We start from the raw sequence: 19,303 nt of genomic DNA on the forward strand, positions 1-19,303 counted from the left end.
GGATAATTGAGGAAAATGAAGGGACACCTGAGGGGCTCCTTTACAGTGGGTTTCTCCATCTCAAAACTATTGATATTTGGGGCAGAAACATTCTTTGTGGTGGGCACTGTCCTATACACTGTAGGATATTCAGCAGCATCCCTGGTCTCTACCCACTAGATGACTCTCCAAGTTATGACAACTAAAATGTTTGTAGACATTGCCAAATAGTCCCTGGGGGCAGGGGCAGAAATGCACACAGCTGAGAACTACTGGCCTAGACCTACAGTAGAAACAGGAAGGGTAGAAGAAAGGTCTGCTGTGGGAGAATGGGCACTGGGTTACAAATACTGGCAGGATTCCCAAGTTTCCCACCTGCCTGCCTTCCCTCAGCCAGCAGAAGCAGTACAACAGTTCTATAAAGAGGGAAAGGAGGAACACTGAGGGAGAGTGGATTGTGCAGCATGGAGCTGTAAACAGGACAGAGGCATCACAGACTCCAAGTGGTATTTTTTGCAGAGAATACGTGAATAATGTCCCCTGGAGTTGTGCAATGTAGTGATTCATTTATCAAACTAATTCCTAGGAAGCATACCAGAGCCAGAAGTGACTAGGATAAAAACATCAGTTCTTCCACCATTACCTCTGCCTCTCAGAAAGATTGAGATGCAGTCTCTCACCGCACATGGGTTGAGGTTCAGGCCAATTTTATTTGCATTTCAAAGGCCTTACTTCACAATTCTCTGTATCTGTATTTAATTTAATTCCCTAAGCATTATCTTTCTTCCCCTTGGCTTTCCTTCAGCCTTGTACCTTTGATTAAATCTAGTACAGGGGTGGAGGCACTGCTCTACACCAAGGATGGGAGTGGTCCACCCCAGGCACAAGAATAAGGGGTGCATTCTCTGTAGAAAAATTTAAAAACAATAAAACTGACTAAAAGTCAGTTTGCTCTTATTATCACCATACACCAGCAATTTTAAAATTGTTTAGACATCGGTTGATGATAAAATGCTCCTTCCCCCATAAAAAAAATATTCTGTTGTTCTATGTTCTAAACAATTACTGTGGCTATTGTTGTTTTAAATATATATATATTTTATATATATATACAAAATTCACAGAGGAGACAAGATGGCGGCGTTGGTAACCGCGGTACCCGCCACCTCCCACAACCACATCAAAATCACAACTAAAACACAGAACCACCCTCACTCAGAGCCTCCTGAGATCCAACTGCACAGAAGCCCCACAACCAGGGAGCTGAGGAAGCACCGAGACCGGGAGGAGGGGGAGACGCGGGCGGGTCGAGGCTGAATCCCGGAGACGCCGCCGCGGGCCCACACCCGGTGCCGCAGGGAAACCCAGAGGGAATCTTGGCGGGGGGGGGGGTTTCCCGGAGGAGCAGGGGTCCCAGCCCCACAGCAGGCCCCAGCCCAGGGCTCCAGGCCGGGAAGAGACGTCCCCACAACTCCGGGCTGTGAAACCAGCGGGGACTGTCCCTGAGGGTCGCGGAGGCCGCGGGAGCCCCAGCAGCTCCTCTCAAGGGCCCGGCGCGGACTCACTCGGACGCTCCCTCTGAGCCCAGCGCCGGGCAGCGGCCTGAAAGGACCCGGGACACTCGGGGAGGGACTGACCTGCCTGAGATCCGGGCAACAGGTGGAGGGCGGCTTCCTCCCGGGCAGAAGGGCTGGCGGAGGCCATGGCTCCTGTGGCGAGTCCTCCCCGCACAGCCTCCCCGGCAGGCAGGCGCCATGTTTGAATCGCCAGCACCTGACCCACACCTTTGGCCCCGCCCCGTGACTCCCGGAGGCCCCGCCCCTCCCCGCCTGCAGCTCATCCAGGCCATTTCCAGGGGCTTTTCTGTGCAAGTGGCCCCTCCAGCCTCAGGCTTAGGACTTTCCTAAAATCTCTCAGACAAGCAGCAGCTGCCCCATGCGGCTTGATAAGCGGCCCCAGGCCTGGCACTAGCGGCAGCTGCACTGGCTCATAGCTGGGCCTCTCCTGGGCACCTCCAAGCCCAGCACAAGGAGCAGCCAACTACGGTTTGCTGAGTAGCTCACGCTGGGGGGCCCTGGGCAAGGCACTGGCACAGGCTGACTGTGCACCTCCCTGGAGGCCCCAGGGACAGTGCACCTGGGGGTCAGACTCGACCACGCTGGATTACAACCCTGCCACATCCACGAGTGACACACTCAAGGGGCACACTTGGTGAACACCGAAGCCCCACTGAAGTAAATCCTGCTCCATGGGGGTGTCTCCAGCACAGCAGCTCTCTGGCTGTAGCTGCAGCGGGTCCTCACAGCTGATTGACCTGGGGGTCAGTTCCTCCCAGGGACGCCAACAGCAACCAAGGCTCAGCTACAACAGGACAGTGCACAGCCCACACAGGGGAGCACCTAGAAGGCCCAGCTCAGGGGACTGGGGAGGCGGAGTCACTGGACCCTACGGGACACCTACTACACAAAGCCACTCTACAAATTCCAGGAGACATAGCAGCTCTACCTAACATACATGTACAGGATAGGGCAAAAGTAGATTTACAGTTGTGAGTATGCAAAATATGGAGTTTATTCTTGTATTATTATTATATTATTTTCCATACAAACAACTATAAACCTACTTTTGCCCCACTCTGTTTAACATAAGCATAAGCAACACTGGCAAAAGTAAAATATTTTATATATATATATATATATATATATATACACACACACACACACACATATATACATAGACATTATATATATGTACACATGCAGTATTTCTCTTCTGGTGATGGTGCTTTTAGTGAATACAGTATGATGCTAGAGAATACAGTAAGTTCTCACTTAACATCGTCAGTAGGTTTTGTGACCAAGTGAAATGATGTATAATGAAACCCAGTTTAACCACAGGCAAATTGATATAAACAAGAGTTCAGTTCCTATGGCATCTCATCAACGTTATAATGAAACAATGTTATTTGAGGACCTGCTTATACTCACAGGCGAATATTGAAAACTTTACACAGTTTCTGTGTCAGATCTGCTAAGAGGATTTCAGGGCATATAAAGGAAAGTATATCTGGATTACAATCTTATACTCAAATATAAAAATCCTTTTTAGTCTATGCTTGAAAGAAAAATGCAATGAGGGGAAACCCACCCAGATGCCTGCAAATACTAGTTTTTGCACTCCCAGAACACCTCATATTTGAAAAACAACATGGCAGGACTCTTTGAAGTTGGAGTTTGCCATGGAGATGCTATACTGGGAGCATTTTCATCCCCAGGCTTGGGGATATTTCAGAATTGTTAAATAACCTCAACTGAGAACTCTTGTTCAAAAGGAATTGGATATTTCAGCTTCATTTCCAAACTCTACACTTTGATAAGCCTCTGTGCCAAAAAAAAAAAAAAAAAAAAAAAAAAAAGGAGCTCTGCACCTCTAGGTCATCTCAGGGCCCCTGATATCTCCCCTAAAAAGAAAGAGCTGAGGATGGAAAAGTATCACGTCATCCAACAGGACTCCTGCCTACCAGGGTTTAGTCCCTTGTGTTCTGGGCACACACCAGAAGATGTGTAACAAATCAGACAGACAGGTTGAGTTCATGTTAGAAACTAGTTTACAATCTCCCAGTGAAGCATTTTCTTTCTAGGGGGAGGAAAAAATTGGGAAAACACAAATCATTCCTTGAAAATGAATGAAGTAAGTGGGATCTTTAAAATGCGCTGTGAATTAGCCATGAATTCCCATGACTGCCTAGTTTTACCATGTACAGATATTTAAGGACCTAGCTCAGATCACTAGGAGGAGAAAATAACCAAATCTCAGACTATGATTCAATTGGGAAGACCTCCAACTCCTTGTCACGTCACTTGCACTAAATGCATGAGAGCAAGATTCCATAAAAGCCACAGTTAGTCATCATAGATTTATTTTTAACATGGCACCCCAGTTTCACATCATGTACATTTTCCAAAGTTTGAGATTCTTATCCTATGTTCTTCACAGACTTTCCAACAAGTTTGAAAAAGAGGCAGTAAAGGTTAGCTTGAGTCTACAAGTCACAATCCAAATATAGGATACCCTATATTTATTTATATTTAAGATCAATATACATAATGTTCCCAATGCTTAGCAAATGAATAAGACTCTGGCTGAGTAAAATATTAATACAACTTATTAGCACACAATCATGAAAAGACAGAAGGCATCAAATATATACTTTGCTGTTACTTGTTTTACTGTTCAATGTACCTGTCATGAAAAAATAGACATTTTACTTTCGAGGTTAAAACAGACCATCAGTTCCTTATGTCTTCTGGCCCACTGCTACAAAAACTAAAATGGCTCTTCCTGCCTGTGGCTCACTTGAACCTATTTGTGCTGAAGAAAAACAGAATGGCAGTGCTAAAGGAAAAAGTGTACCCAGTTCCCAAGGTGGGTGCAGTTGAAGCCCTCACACAAGTTGCCTTAAAACAAAACAAAAACAATGCAATTCAGTTGATCCAATCATTATACAATGAGGTTATTGTATCAACTGTTCCATCCCCAGGGCAGAGGTCCCTGAAGGAGCTTTAGGATGGAACTGGTACCTGAAGGTTTCCTTATAGTAGTCCCCAAATTCCAATTCAAGCCAGTGTCCTCTGGTCTTCAGAGTCATAAACCCATTTTCTTCAACCTCACACAACCATGAATTTAACTTGGAGCAAGATAGGAGAACTCACAAAACACAAAAAATAAACACCCCCCAATTGTTAAGAACAGAGCAAGGCTCCTGTAACTTGAACAAGTCCTCTCAACTGAAATCCTACAGTACCTTAAAGAAAAGGCTCCTTTAACATCATGTGTGTTAGTCAACATAGAAAATAACTATAGAAGTCTAAAATCAACTTACCTACCTGGAATGTCTTGCTCACTTTAACAGACTGGCTGTTTCAAGGAAGGCTTGTAAGGCAGCTTCTGACAGCCTATTTTTCAGGAGGGAAGCAGCTCTTAGAATCTGCTTATATTGCTTTTAAAGTCTGGCCCTTCGTGTCTGCTGTTCTTACAGTTGCTCTTGGGAGGGTCACATAGCTAGAAGCATTTCTCAGTGCATACAAGCAAAGCAGGGTGGTTCAGAGTAAGACTCACACTCATATCCATCAATGACTGATCTGTTGGCATTGGTGGGCAGTTTCCCTTAGCCTGTGCCAAAGGAGAAGCAAGATATGCCAACTCAGGACTCCAAAAACCCAAATCCCCACTTTTTTCCACACTGAGTCATGATGCAAAAAAACCCGTAACAGAACACCAGTAACTAAAGCGTAAATTCAAGTGATCCTTTGATCTGAGTTTTAAAAGTGTACACTTAAAACAGAATAAATCAATTGGAAAGAGAAACCAAAGTTACTAGTGTTCTATTTAACTAGAGAAGAAAAAGGCTTCTCAACTGATATTTCATTTTGTTCACACATTCATAATTTTCAAGCTACAACCTACTGAGTCCTACTTGTCAATGTGGAAAGACCTGGTTGCTAAGATATTTGAAATTCTTTTTTTTTCATATGTTTAAAATCACATTTCCCTTGCTGATATCTAGCCAGGAGGTGTGATTCTACTTTGTGTTGAACAAATGTTTTTAGCTCTAAGGTGTTATACAATAATTGAGATATTTCAAAATACTGCTTAGAAGACATTTGCAAAAGCTTGTCTTAACTGCAAAAAAACACATCCAGTCCAGGTTATTTTCTTACTGATCTTCTGAATACACATCTATTATCACCATGAGTGTGAGGTCATTTAAGAAATAGACAATATCATTTAGAAACAGACTATAGAATCAAGTCACACATGAAGAGAAGGATGCTTTATGATAGTTTAGACGTTGGTAGGAAATCAAAGGAAAACTCATGTTTTTGATTACACATCCTAAAGTATGCTGAAATTGAACATTTGCAACCCAAGTAACAAAAGATATACTGAAAAAAACTAACTGACTACATATTGAGTTCATTTCTAGTCTATTTTAAATACAAACTCCCATAAGGAATACAGGAATGGAATCCATTCAAAGCAACAGCTCTCAAAAGTTCTGCCAAGAAACTGAGAGTAACTTATTGCATCATGAAAGGTGAGGTGTTCAAAAGAACAAATAGTTAATCATATTCTTTCCCTTCAGATTTTATTTTTTGCTTCTAACAATGAGAAATATCTAGATCTAATTAATATTCATTAAAACATGTTTTCATATTGTAAGACTGATTAAGCAAATAAAATTCAAGGTAAATAGAAGAAACTCTTTTAATCCGTTTTTAATATTGTTAGAGGCTCAAGGAGTTATCTTAGAATCCATAAAATCAGTCTGGCATCCCAACTCTGCTACTAATTAATTCTTTCTATGGATCCTTGGGCTAGGAACTATGGTTTCCCAGGGCCTTGATTTCCCTATAAGCAAACAGCAAAAGACGGGTACAGGTCCTCTCAGGTGAGACATCCTCTTCTCCAATGACAGTAAAATGGGCATAGCTTCCAGCTAAGCAGCCTCCTCTCCCAATCAGGCCCAAAGCAATTCTTTAATATTAATAAAGCAGTTAAATCCTTCCAACTAAAGCAAATATCTGCCTTGATGACACCACCTACCTGCATTCCAGATATCTACCTTTTGGGTTTGCTGCATGTCTACTGGATAGGGAGGTGGCAAAAGAAATATGCCACATACAAGAGACACTGAGGTATCCAATAAGCCCACTATCAGCTCCTACTGTACTTTCATCCTTGGGACTATGGGACCCCTATGGAGGACCAACACTTAACAAGGTTATTAAATGTGCGTGGATGGGGGCAAGACTGGCCTTCTCTCACAGAATTCTGCCCAACAAGCAGGTCTAATTTTGGAGTATTTTACAGAAGAGGTATAATGGTGATTATAAATTACCATTAAATTCTATAAATCACATTAAAGGCTCACAGAAACATTATCAGGAGTTATAATCCTAAATTGAAAGTGCACACTCTAAGAAAACAGAGAAATAGAATATAAACATTAGTTAGGTAATAATAATGTGTGTGTGTACATCTTATGTGTTTGTATTTGTTTTTTAAAAATCTACTTCTAAGCAACTAATAAACTGTGGTCACTATAAGTCCAGTGAAGAAGACTGGGTATAGATATTATTGTTATGTGCTTTAATGCAATGTCTATCTTAAAATATTGGTCAGACTATGCAACTCATGGAGCTTTGATTATGCGATGCAAGTTTTTCCTTTAGTGAAAACCAAACCAACTAAGCAAAACTCGGACCTAATTTGGCTCACTCTAGCATTGGCTTGATGGGGGGAAATGTCAATATTTTAAAAATTCATTATATAGAGTAGCATTCCTTAGTTTACATGTCTGCTTCATGGATATGAAGTGCTATCCTGACTGAGTGTGTATGTACTGGAAGCTCACAGGGTAAAGTGCATATGCTATTCTTTCCTGGATTGAACGTAACAAAAGGCAAGCATGCTGTGAAACGTCTGCAACAAGGACACTGTTGATAAAATCTGCTGCAGCCCCCAGATATCAGAACATGGGAAAAAAGGTTAACTTTGCACTGACCCATTCATGACTTTAGGAAGGGTTTAAACTGATTCTGAACCCTTCCTCCAGGGACGAAAAAGGCAGCCAAAGGGGAAGGAAAAGGGAATGAACAGAGAAAGTTCAAGATTTCTCATTTTAAAAATCAAACCAATGCAAAAGCCTTTAATATGCACAGAACAGAATCAACAATTTGTTTTTCTTTGGAAAAACATCATCTGTTTGAGCCTTTCTCTTCTGCCATTAAGCTATTGATAAAGCTTAACAATGGAGTAAGGAAGCATTAAATAATCGCCTACTTTTCTAAAAGCTGTCAGCTCTACTGAAATCAAAGACTTAATCTCACATGCTGCAATCCTATCCAAACCACTTCAAAAAGGACCCTAGGCACACCCCACCCCTCTATCCTAAGAATGGCTGAAACAGCAGAATGCATGAGACAGCATTCTTGCCTTCAATCTCTCCAAGTGATATTAAAGCCAGCGTGCCCTGATCCCTGTGAGCGTTGGTCCATTCCCATTTTCAGTTTGAGCTTTCAGGTGAAGCAGCAGCTGTCGGAATTTCTATAGGATATTGGCTTCTGCAATTTGAGCTCACTCTTTTACCTCACTTAGACTGGGCTCAGTTGGGCACTTCTGGGCTGCACATAAACCAGTCACTGCCCAAGGTTACACTTCACAGAGAACCAAACAGTTATATATCCAGTGTCAGAATTGGCTTTCTTTCATTATTTCTTTATGCCCAATACACTTACAATCCAGGTTACAATAACAAAGACAAAAATAATTACCAGAGATTATTGAATGGTTAGTAACAACCATTTTCCCTCTTCTTCCCCAGTTTGAATACCTAGGTTCAAACAACAAATGTTTATCAATCCGAACAGTCTCATCAGCCTTTCGTATTTGATGGGTAGTTTCCAAATTCATGCATTTACAGATATGTTCCCATGCAGGATAAAAAGAAGAGATCTGGCAACTATTTATTTAATTTGATCAGGTGATCATAGTTAATGCACATTGCTCTTGTCCAAAAATTTACATGAAAGGACTGAGTTATCTGGGTTGACGGCCTAGCTGGGCCACGTTAAATAGATCACTGACAAAACTTCCACTTTACAAAGGTGGAAAGACCCAGTAAGCCTTTGACATTCAGTAGAAAACAATAGTCATGTATTATTTATAGCTAGATATAATATCGAAATGGTACTAGGGAAGCAATTTTTGGCATATGGCGGTGGAGGGCACAGTGCCAGTCTAAATCTGATGCTTTTGTTTTATTTTAGTTTTTGTTTTTATTATCATCATGCCAAAGACAATCCAGTTAGAATTCCAATTATTCAGGAAACCAACCTACTGTACATGATATACATACAAAAATAAAACAAGCATCCTGAAGGTACTAGATTATAAGGTTTTATACAAATCATAAATTCTTTAAATAAATAATGCTCTAAATTGTTATTTGCTAGAAGATTGATTTTTGTTAAGGAGCAACATCTAACACCTCAAGGAAATACTGAAGAATGGTAGATAAATTCCACTGATAATTACAATTTCAAGTGTGATAATCAGTTGTATTTTTCCATCACAGTAAAACACACATGTACAAGAGAAAGGGTGACATGGATGCTATTCTGCTGCTCACAGCTTTTGACAGTAAGACGTCTATGACAAGTAGTTGGACTGAAATAGTTGAAGGAAAGATCTTGGCAGAAAAGATCACCCACTATTACTTGGATCTTGGGGTCACAACACGGTGACTGGACGAAGTTGTTCCAATTGATTTTCCAATGCAATCCGTTCTTGATGAACCTCCTGAGTTGTGTAAAATAGAGAAAAGAGAAACAAAAAAGCAAAGGGGTCATTTCCTGGGTTCATATTTAGTTCATCAGATATTAAAAAGGAACATAACTGGACCCATAAAGACTTAAGTACTGTCTGACTCAAGGATGGGTGGACTGGAAGGTAATCATGTTTATAGCTGGTGATGGATAAAGGAAGCTTCATATTTTGTAATCTCTCAGTGCTTTTCTGAAGATGATGAAATGAAACTGACTGACTCACATACATTTGCCATAGCCTCAATCTCATCTTCAGTTTCATTTTTTAAAAATATATCTTTATTGATTTCAGAGAGAGGAAAGGGGAGGGATAGAGAGATAGAAACATCAGTGATGAGAGAGTCATGGATCGGCTGCCTCCTGCGCGCCCCCGACTGGGGATGGAGCCCGCAACGCGGGCATGTGCCCTGACCGGGAATCGAACCCTGATCGCCTGGGTCCTAGATCGATGCTCAACCGCTGAGCCACGCCCGGCTGGGCTCATCTTCAGGTTTAAAAGGATCAGTGACTGGCAGAGAATCATGTTAAAAATTAAAAAACTGATTAGGAGTGAGTAAAAAAGCAAAAGTAGACTCCAGAAACTGGGAAGAGAAAAGGCAGGGTTCTCCCCTAGAGCCTTCAGAGAGAGCGCCTGGCTGTGCGGCCACCTTGATTTCAGACTTTTAGCCTCCAGCCTATGAGGCCAGATTTCTGTTATTTTAGATTGCCCACTTTGCAGTACTTTGTTCTGGCAGCCCTGCAAAACTAATACAGGGGAGATTAATAATGAAGAGACACAGATGATAAGAACAGGGTGATATGGAACCGTTTCCAAAGTACCAGGGGAGGGGCTGGCCTTTGATAGCATCAGGGCCACCCTCCTCCACTGAAATAAGTATAGCACCATTCAGGGTACATCTAACAAGTAAGGGTTTACCCAGAAGCTTTGGACAATAATGAATGCTTCAAACAGCCCTTGTAATAGATTCTCTGTCCTTTTAACTAACACTCAATATGCAGCCTATATATTAAAGTTACTAGTCTTCCTCTAAGCATACAAGAACCAACCCATGAAACTTAAATACAGCAATTCTCTGCCTTCCAAAAGGAGTTTGAGAACAAAGAGGCATGTCTTACCAACAGGAATGGAACCAGACACTCAGCCAATGGTCAAAACAGAACATAACAACTAGATGAAAAGCTTGGTAATCCAAAAATCAGGATGTCCCTTACCTTGAGCTGCTGCTGGAGTTCACTGTTCAACCGGGCCAGCACTGCATTTGCCTCTTTATTTTTGCGGATAGCAGTTTGAATAGCCTTCTTCTGTTTGGAAGACTGTCTACAAAAAGTACAAACAGTTCAGTGAAACAGAACTTAGAGGTCTGGACCTTGAACCCTTGTCAGAGCTCTCTGATTCATGAGAAGTGCTAAACTAACAAGGGGCTAATGTCACAGGGCTCCAAAAATAAAATTGTATATTCACAAACAGGCAGGCAGGCAGGCACACACCAAACGAAACAAATTTGTTGAGATGAATTATTTACACCTGAAGAAAAACTGCGACTTAGGCCTTTATAAACACTTTCATTCCACTTATTCCAAGATATTTTAATAAGTATTTCTTCCAGACAAACCATATGAACTGGAGTGCTCTTTTTGTGTAAGCATTGATGGCATTTAAGAGACCTGCACATGGCCCCTGTGGACAAGTCTGAAGGTAAAAATAGAACATTATCTTTAGCAAAGATCCTACATTAATTCAGCCAGTCTACATAACTTTCCTATATTCCTTTATTATGAGGCATGAACACCTGAGTGCAAGTGAGCACGTGCATGTGCACACACCAGCATGTACATCTGTAGCACTGAGAAATACACAGAAATGTTTTAATACCTGTATTCCCAAATTAAGTCTATAGTAAATTCATAGAACAGGTATAAATAGAATGACTAAATGTCCCACTTTGCGCATTACAGTCTCTGCTTACACTGCTTGTCCAGCCCAAATTATTCCTAGCATTCTCCTTCGCCCTCAAAACTATCCACAGCTGGGAAAATAAATCAACATGGTTGTATAACCTTCAACGTTATATTCCATAGCAAGAAATACTAAATTCTCAGAGCAAAATGGCAATTTAAGTGCCCCTAGAAAAACAAAACATATTTGTAACCACTGGGAGATGGGTTCTAGGCCAAAGCAACGCAACTGTAGCGATGTGATTAACAGTCACTGAGAATATTCTCGATGCTAGCCACTCTGCTAGTCTGTAGAAGGCATACATAATCCCTTCCCCAACAGATTTGAAGATTAATTTTTCATCCATATATATGCAGAGAAGGAACTTCAAATCTTTTTAAAATATATAGACTGGATTTCTGTTTCAGGACAAGATGGAGAAGACACACTTCTCCCTATTCCTTCCAGTAAGTACATGCAGTTGAAACCCTGGACATAATGTATAAAACAAACATAAGATGACTCCAAAAAGTGGAATGGAGAAGGCAAACCAGCTAGGGAACGTGGCACCCAGGGAAACATATAGCAGTAAATTCCCTGGTTGTTTTTTGTTTGCTTGTTTGTTTGCTTCATAGATCCCAGACTGGCTAGTGGAGAAGTTGGTAATCCAGAAATGCCATTGAGGGCAGACTAAAAATACACACACCACCCCCAATCCTACTCTCTCTAATCAAAAAACTTGGAAAGGGGCAGCCTACCAAGACAGAAATTAGACACAATATCCCTCCTGAATATAGATGTAAAATCTTTAACAAAATATTAGCAAATAGAATTCAGTAATATATAAAAAGAATTATACACTATGACCAAGAGTAATTTATTCCAAGGATGCAAGACTGATTCAATATTCAAAAAATCAATCAATGCAATCCACCATCTTAACAGGTGAAAGAAGAAAAATCACATTACCATATTAATTGATGTAGAAAAAGCACCTGATAAAACTTAATACCCATTCATGATAAAAACTCTTAGAAAACTATGAATAGAGTTGGACCTCAACTTGATAAAGAATCTACAAAAAAAACTATAGCAGTCATACTTAATGAAAAACTGAATGTTTTGCCCCTAAAGATTAGGAACAAGATAAGAATTTCTACTCTCATCACTATTTTCAACATAATATTAGAAGTCCTAGCCAGCACAATAATATGAGAAAAGGTATTAAGGCATACATCTTGAAAAGAAATGAAACTGTCTCTGTTTGTAGATGACATGATGGTGTATGTAGAAAATCCCAAGGAATCTACAAAATCACCTAGAACTAATAAGTGATTTCAGCATGGATAAATGTGAGTTTGCAGGATAGAAGATTAACATTAAAAAAATCAAAAAATTTTCAATATACTAACAATGCACACTTGGAAAGCAAAATTTAAAAATATAATACCATTTACAAGGACTGAAAGTGAAATCCTTAGACATATCAAAACATGTACAGAAATTACATGCTGAACACTATGCAAAACTGATCAAAGAAATAAAATCTAAATAAATGGAAAAATAGATGATGTTCATGATTTGGAAGACTCAACATAGTAAAAATGTCGACTTTCACCAGATTGATATAAAGGTTCAACATAATTCCAACGGAAATCTCAGCAACATTTTTTATAGCTCAAGACAAAATTATTCTAAAATTTATATGGAAAGTCAAAGGAATTTGAATAGCTCAGTTAAGAGGATGAAAAGACTGAGAGAAAATGTTTTCAAATCAAGGATATGACAATAGATTTGTATTTAGAATACACAAAGAACTCTCAAACTCAACAGTAAAATGAACAACTCAATCAGAAAATGGACAAAGGTCAGGAAGAGACATGTCACCCAAGAGGGCATCGATGGCAAATGCACATATGAAAAGATGTTCAGCATCTCTAGCCATTAGGAAAATGCAAAATAAGACCATGATGGGATAATACTACACACCTATTAGAAGAACTAAATTTTTTTTTTTAATGTGACAATACCAAAAGCTGGTGAGGATGTGGAGGAACTGAATCTTTCATACACTGCTGGTGGGAAGATAAAATGGTACAGCCATTTTGGAAAACAATGTAGCAGCTTCTTTAAAAACCAAACCTACACTTAGGACAGAACCCAACAATCACACTCATGAACATTTATCCCAGAGAAATGAAAACTTACGTACACACAAGAACCTGTACATAGATGCTCACAGCAGCTTTATTTGTAATACTCAGCAACTAGACACAACCAAAGTGTCTCCAACAGGGGAATGGCTAAGCTGATTGTGGTGCATCCATGCCATAGAATGCTGCTTAGCAGTACTGAGATGCATAGCAACTTGAATGGACCTCAAGGGTTTATGCCAAGTGCAGAAAGCCAAACTCAAAAGATCACATGTTGTGTAATTCTATTCATATGACATTCTCAAAGTGACAAAATTATAGTGATAGAAAACAGATCAGTGGTTTCCAGAGGTAAGGAATGGTGGAAAAGAGAGGGTAGGTGTGGCTCCTGTATCTTGATTACACTGGTGGTTACAAGACCCTACGCATGTGATAAAATAGCATAGAATTATAGTTGAACCTTGAACAACATGGACTTGTACTTATATGCAGATTTTTTTCAGCAAATACCTATACTGTTTTCAATCTGTGGTTGGGAGTCCATGGATATGAAAGACTGACTGTATGCAGTGACTGACCCATTTTAAATAGGACACTTGGACATCTGTGGATTTTGGTATCCGCGGGGGGAGGGTGTCCTAGAACCAATCCCCTACAGATACCAAGTTTTTGGAGAGTGAAAAGTTATACATGGATTTTTACTTCATGGGGGGTTGACACCCCAAACCCCCCACATTGTTCAAGGGTCAATTCTATGCGCATACACTATCCCAATGTCAATTTCCAGGTTTTGATATTATACTATAGTTAGGTAAAATGTAATAATTGGGAGAAACTAGGTGAAAGATAGAGGACTTCTTTGTACTACTTTTGTAATTTCTGTGAACCTATAGTTATTTCAAAATAAAAAATTAGAAAGAAAGATGTTCATCAGAACTGGTCGCCCCTCCTTAAACTACTACTACACTATGTGTGCCCAGTTTATAAAGGTTTCCCCCATCTCTGGGAACTGCCTCCATCTACTTCCCCTTCTTCCACAGGGATGGCCCCCTGGCAGGCAGTCCTATTTGTCTAAAGAAACCCTCACCTCTATTTTCACATTCGAATGGATGCTGGCCCATGCTGAGCAGACCAGATTCTCTCTCCCAGGTACGTGAGTTATAGCTAAGAGTTCAGTTTAGCTTGGGCCCTCCAGTGAGAATTAATCTCTGGAGCCAAAGGTCGTTGAGAAGTCTTAATAGATTTAAAAAAAGAAGAAAAAAATACTCTAAGAAAATGGAGAAGAATCAGAGGGAGCCCCAAAATGTTTGCAATCATCTCTTCTAATCCACTCCTGCCACAGGTTTCCATGAGTCTCCTCTATGTCCTTATAGCAAAGCATATCATTTTGCTACCTCAAGTTGCTTTTTATTATTTGTAACCAAAGAAGCCCTAAATAATGCAGAGGTAGGATGAGGCCCAGAATACTCTCACAGGTTCAGCAAAGGCCAACTTGCCTCACCATCTTAAGAGCTGCTTCCAGAGTTTCTCTCTTCAGGTTCTCCCAATATTGTTACTCGTTTTCATTAGGGATGCCAATCATCGACCCCACAGGCATTCCAGTACCACCAAACATGAGGTGGAAAGAGAACCAGAATCCCAACCACACTGAGAATGCCATGCAGGCGAGCAGACACTGCCGCACTGGCTTGGGCGGAACAGGACACTGGCGCTTACAGGGAAGAGCGGAAGCCAGGGCGGCGGGCACACGTTCAGTCATGGTTCTGTCACACTCACCATGCATCTCAAAGCTGCTCAAACCATTCCAGTTTCCAAAGTCCACCCTCAGCAGACACACGAGATGTGGGGGGAACCAGCTAAGCCACATTATTTTTAAGAAAAACCCTACTTTCATCCTTATGGGCAGGTCATTAATTATAACACAGTCTGAGAGTTGTGTATGATATGGCTCATAACCTGGACTCAGTTCCTTCACCCTAAATGGAGTGGACTATGATGGTATCTGAAGAATTTGTTTCTTATAATAGGTCAGTTCTGATGTTCATTTCCAAAAGAGCTGATGACCATTTTGCAACTAACCTATTTTTTAGCATTTCTTAACCAGTGTTCTGTTAAAGAATAAGAAAATGATTGTGACTCTTTTCTAAATTTTCCCAAAGAGGATACAGAGTAAAGACCACTCTAGATGAATTGGAGAGAGGTTTACTTACTATAGACCAGGAGTGGGGAACATCCTGCCAGCGGGCCGTATACGGCCACATGAAATCATTTGGTCTGGCCCTGCCAAGGCAACCGCAGGTGGGGCTCAAATTCAATAAATCTAGGAGTTTTTGTCATAGTTAATTTTTAAGCTGATAATTTTGTATGGCCCATAAATGATGTTATAAATATCCAAATGGCCCTTGGCAGAAAAAGGTTCCCCACCCCTGCTATAGACAATGGATGTGTAAGTGCATCAGAGTTTAATTCTTCCCAAGAACCCTGGCTGAGAGAGGACTATATAGACTAATCATCATGTGCCTGGCTGTCTCTCTCCTCAGGGCTTAAAAAATTATGAATGTGAAGTAACTTCTTATCACTTCAAAATAAATTGGTCTGGGAACTCAAATCAGTTGTATGAAGTTCCCTGACCCCAAAGCTTAAATTCCTGCCATTTATAGCACTATTTGTGTTACTGGTAGGAGCTATTCTTCACCCTGACAACATGTGGTTACCAGTGAGAAAGTATCATGGTGAGGGACAGTCACTGAACAGACAGTAAAGTATCTCCTTTCAACAAATGGTGCTGGGCCAACTGGATATCCATATGGAAAAGAATGAAATTGAACCCCTTCCTCATACTATACACAAAAATGACCATAGGCTCAAAATTGACCATAGGCTTCAATCTAAGACCTGAAACAGGAACAAATCTTCATGACCTTGGGTTAGGTAATGGTTTCCTAGATGTGACACCAAAAGCACAAGTGACAAAAGAAAAAAATGAATAAATTGGACTTCATCAAAATTTAAAACTTTTGTGCTACAAATAATACTATCAAGAAAGTTAAAAAGGCCCAGCCAGCATGTTGAGTATCAACCTAGGATCCAGGAGATCGCCGTTCGATTCCCGGTCAGGGCACATGCCCGGGTTGCAGGCTCCATCCCCAGTGGGGGGCGTGCAGGAGGCAGCCGATCAATGACTCTCCCATCATTGATGTTTCTATCTCTCTCTCTCCCTCTCCTTTCCTCTCTCTCTGAAATCAATAAAAATAATTAACAAAGAAAGAAAGTGAAAAGACAACCCACAGAATGGGAGAAAATAGTTGCAAATTATGTATCTAATAAGGTGCTTGTATCCAGAATATATAAAGAATTTATAACCCAAAAATAAAGATAAATAATCTAATGCAAAAATGGACAAAGAATCTTAGTACACATTTCTCCAAAGAAGATATACAAATGGCCAATAAGCACAGGAAAAGATGCTCAACATCACCCTAGCCGGTTTTGCTCAGTGGTTAGAGCATCAGCCCATGCACCGAAGGGTCGTGGGCTCGATTCCTGGTTAAGGGCACATACCTGGGTTTCAGGTTTGATCCCCAGGCCCAGTTGGGGAACATGCAGGAGGCAACCAATTGATGTGTCTCTCTCACATAGATGTTTCACTCTTTCTCTTCTTCCCCTCTCCCTCCCTCCCCCTCCTTCCCTCCTTGCTACTCTCTCTAAAAAAAAAAAAAAAAAAAAAAAATTTAAAAAATTTAAAAATCAAGGGAAAAAATATCCTCTCGTGAGGATTAACCAAAAAGAAAACAGATGCTCAACATCATTAGTCATTAGATAAATGCAATCAAAACCACAATGAGATACCACTTCACACCCACTAGGATGGTTATAATAAAAAAAGTACAGATAACAAGCATTGGCAAGGAAGAGAAGAAATTGGAACTCTCATACATTACTGGCAGGATTATAAAATGCTGCAGCCACTGTGGAAAACTGTTTGACAATTCCTCAAACTATAAAAGATAGACTTACCATAAGACCCAGCAAATCTACTTCTAGGTATATGCTCAAGGCAAATGAAAACGTAAGTCCACATAAAAGCTTGTACACAAATAGCACAACAGCATTATTTTTAATAGCTGAAAAGCAGGAATAACCCAAATGGCCATCAACTGATGGATGGATGAATAAAATGTGGTCTATCCATACAATGGGACATTATTCAGCAATAAAAGAGTTAAGTTCTGATCCATGCTACGACATGGATGAACCTTGAAAGCATTATGCTAAATGAAAGAAACCAGTCACAAAAGACCAGATATTGTATGATTCCATTTATATAAAATGCCCAGAACAGGCAAATCTATAAAGACAGAAAGCAGATTAGTAGTTGCCTGGGGCTTGGGGGAGGGGAGAATGGAAAGTGACTGCTTATGGACACAGAATTTCTTTTGGAAGTGATGAAAATGTTTGAAAATTAGACCATGGTGATGGCTGCACAACTTTGTGAATATACTGAAAGCTACTGAACTGTACACTGAAAAGGTGAACTGTATCCTATGTAAATTATATCTCCATAAAGCCATTTTAAAAAACAAAGACAAGAAAGTGGAAAAGATATCTTTGAACTCCACCCACTGCCCTGCCAATCCACTTTGGAGGATGTTGTAGCTACCACTGACTGACTCGCATTAATGTGAAGCAGAGATTAAAGTGAAAAGCTGGGGAAGTACACGAAAGAAAATTCAGCCATCTTTGTCCCTGACAGAGATCCATGCCCTAGGCTTGGGGTAGCTGGAAGACGGTCAAAGCTCTCAGTGACCAGTCAGGACAAAATATATTTCCTTTCTGCAGTGAGGGCACCAGCAAACTGTCCAACTGGAAAAACAAAACAAAACAAAACCATCCTCTGAAAGAGTGCTGCACAGATTCAGAACGGGGCTTTGGCTTCAAAAGCAAGTTACACCCACAAAACCCGTTGCTTTTCTTAGTTACAAAAGAGTTATGGGGATGTAAGGTGCAGCACAGGAAATACAGTCAATACTATTGTAATAACTATGTATGGTGCCAGGTGGGTACTGGAAATATCAGGGGGAACACTTCATAAAGTATATGATTATCTAACCACCATGCCGTACACCTGAAACTAATACAAAATAATATTGAGTGTAAATTGTAATTGAAAAAAATTAAAGAAAGAAAACACCTGTTGCTTTTCTTTCCATAACAGTGTAAGCAGGAGAAAATCCACAGCAGCCACTGAGACCTGCAAGGTCCCTAGAGCAGTTTCATGATGGGTCTTGAGCATTTACATTAGTGACCAGTCAGGCTCACGTGCAGTCACACATAGCAGCAGGTTTCTACCCTCAGCACCTTGCTCAATTTCACAACAGGGAAACTGAGGCAAGTGATAGCTCTTCTTAAAGCCAAAGCCTTCTGGAAAAGAACAGTTTGTCCAGAGCACTGTTCTCTCAGTCCCCACCCTCCTCCAATGTCTGTTACAGCTGGCCAGATAGATATCTTGGAGGCTCTGCAGGTGACGAGTCTGTGCTGAGATGATCAACAACAGAAACTCCTTATGAGAATTAAAAAGATCATGGGGACGTAATGTACAACAGGGAAAAGAGTCAATAACATTGTAATAACTATGTAGAGTGACAAATAGTTACTAGACTTATTGTGATCACTTTGTAAGAAATATAAATGTTGTACACCTAAAATTAAGATAATGTTGTATGTTAATTATAATTAAAAATAAATTAATTAAAAAAATTTTTTTAAAGAAATCATACCCCACATCTACTGAAAGTTGGGCTTGAGGGTCATGAGGCTAACTATTTGCCATGGGGAAACATGAGATA

General features: G+C 40.5%; 1 protein-coding gene across 2 annotated transcripts in view; it reads right to left on the reverse strand.

Annotated features, from left to right (window-relative positions):
• Positions 1-3,881: 3,881 nt before the first annotated feature.
• The window catches only part of REPS2 (RALBP1 associated Eps domain containing 2), a 173,465-nt gene continuing 158,043 nt past the window's right edge, over positions 3,882-19,303 (reverse strand). For both annotated transcript variants that reach the window (XM_087813660.1, XM_016211178.2), the window contains 2 exons: positions 10,581-10,686; positions 3,882-9,342 (listed from right to left, as the gene is read on the reverse strand). In XM_087813660.1, coding sequence (XP_087669786.1) covers positions 9,274-9,342; positions 10,581-10,686 — 175 coding nt within the window. In that variant the 3' untranslated portion in view covers positions 3,882-9,273. The remainder of the gene's footprint in view (positions 9,343-10,580; positions 10,687-19,303) is intronic.

This window comes from Miniopterus natalensis, chromosome X (genome assembly GCF_054644295.1).
Source record: "Miniopterus natalensis isolate mMinNat1 chromosome X, mMinNat1.hap1, whole genome shotgun sequence".
Lineage (NCBI taxonomy): Eukaryota > Metazoa > Chordata > Mammalia > Chiroptera > Miniopteridae > Miniopterus > Miniopterus natalensis.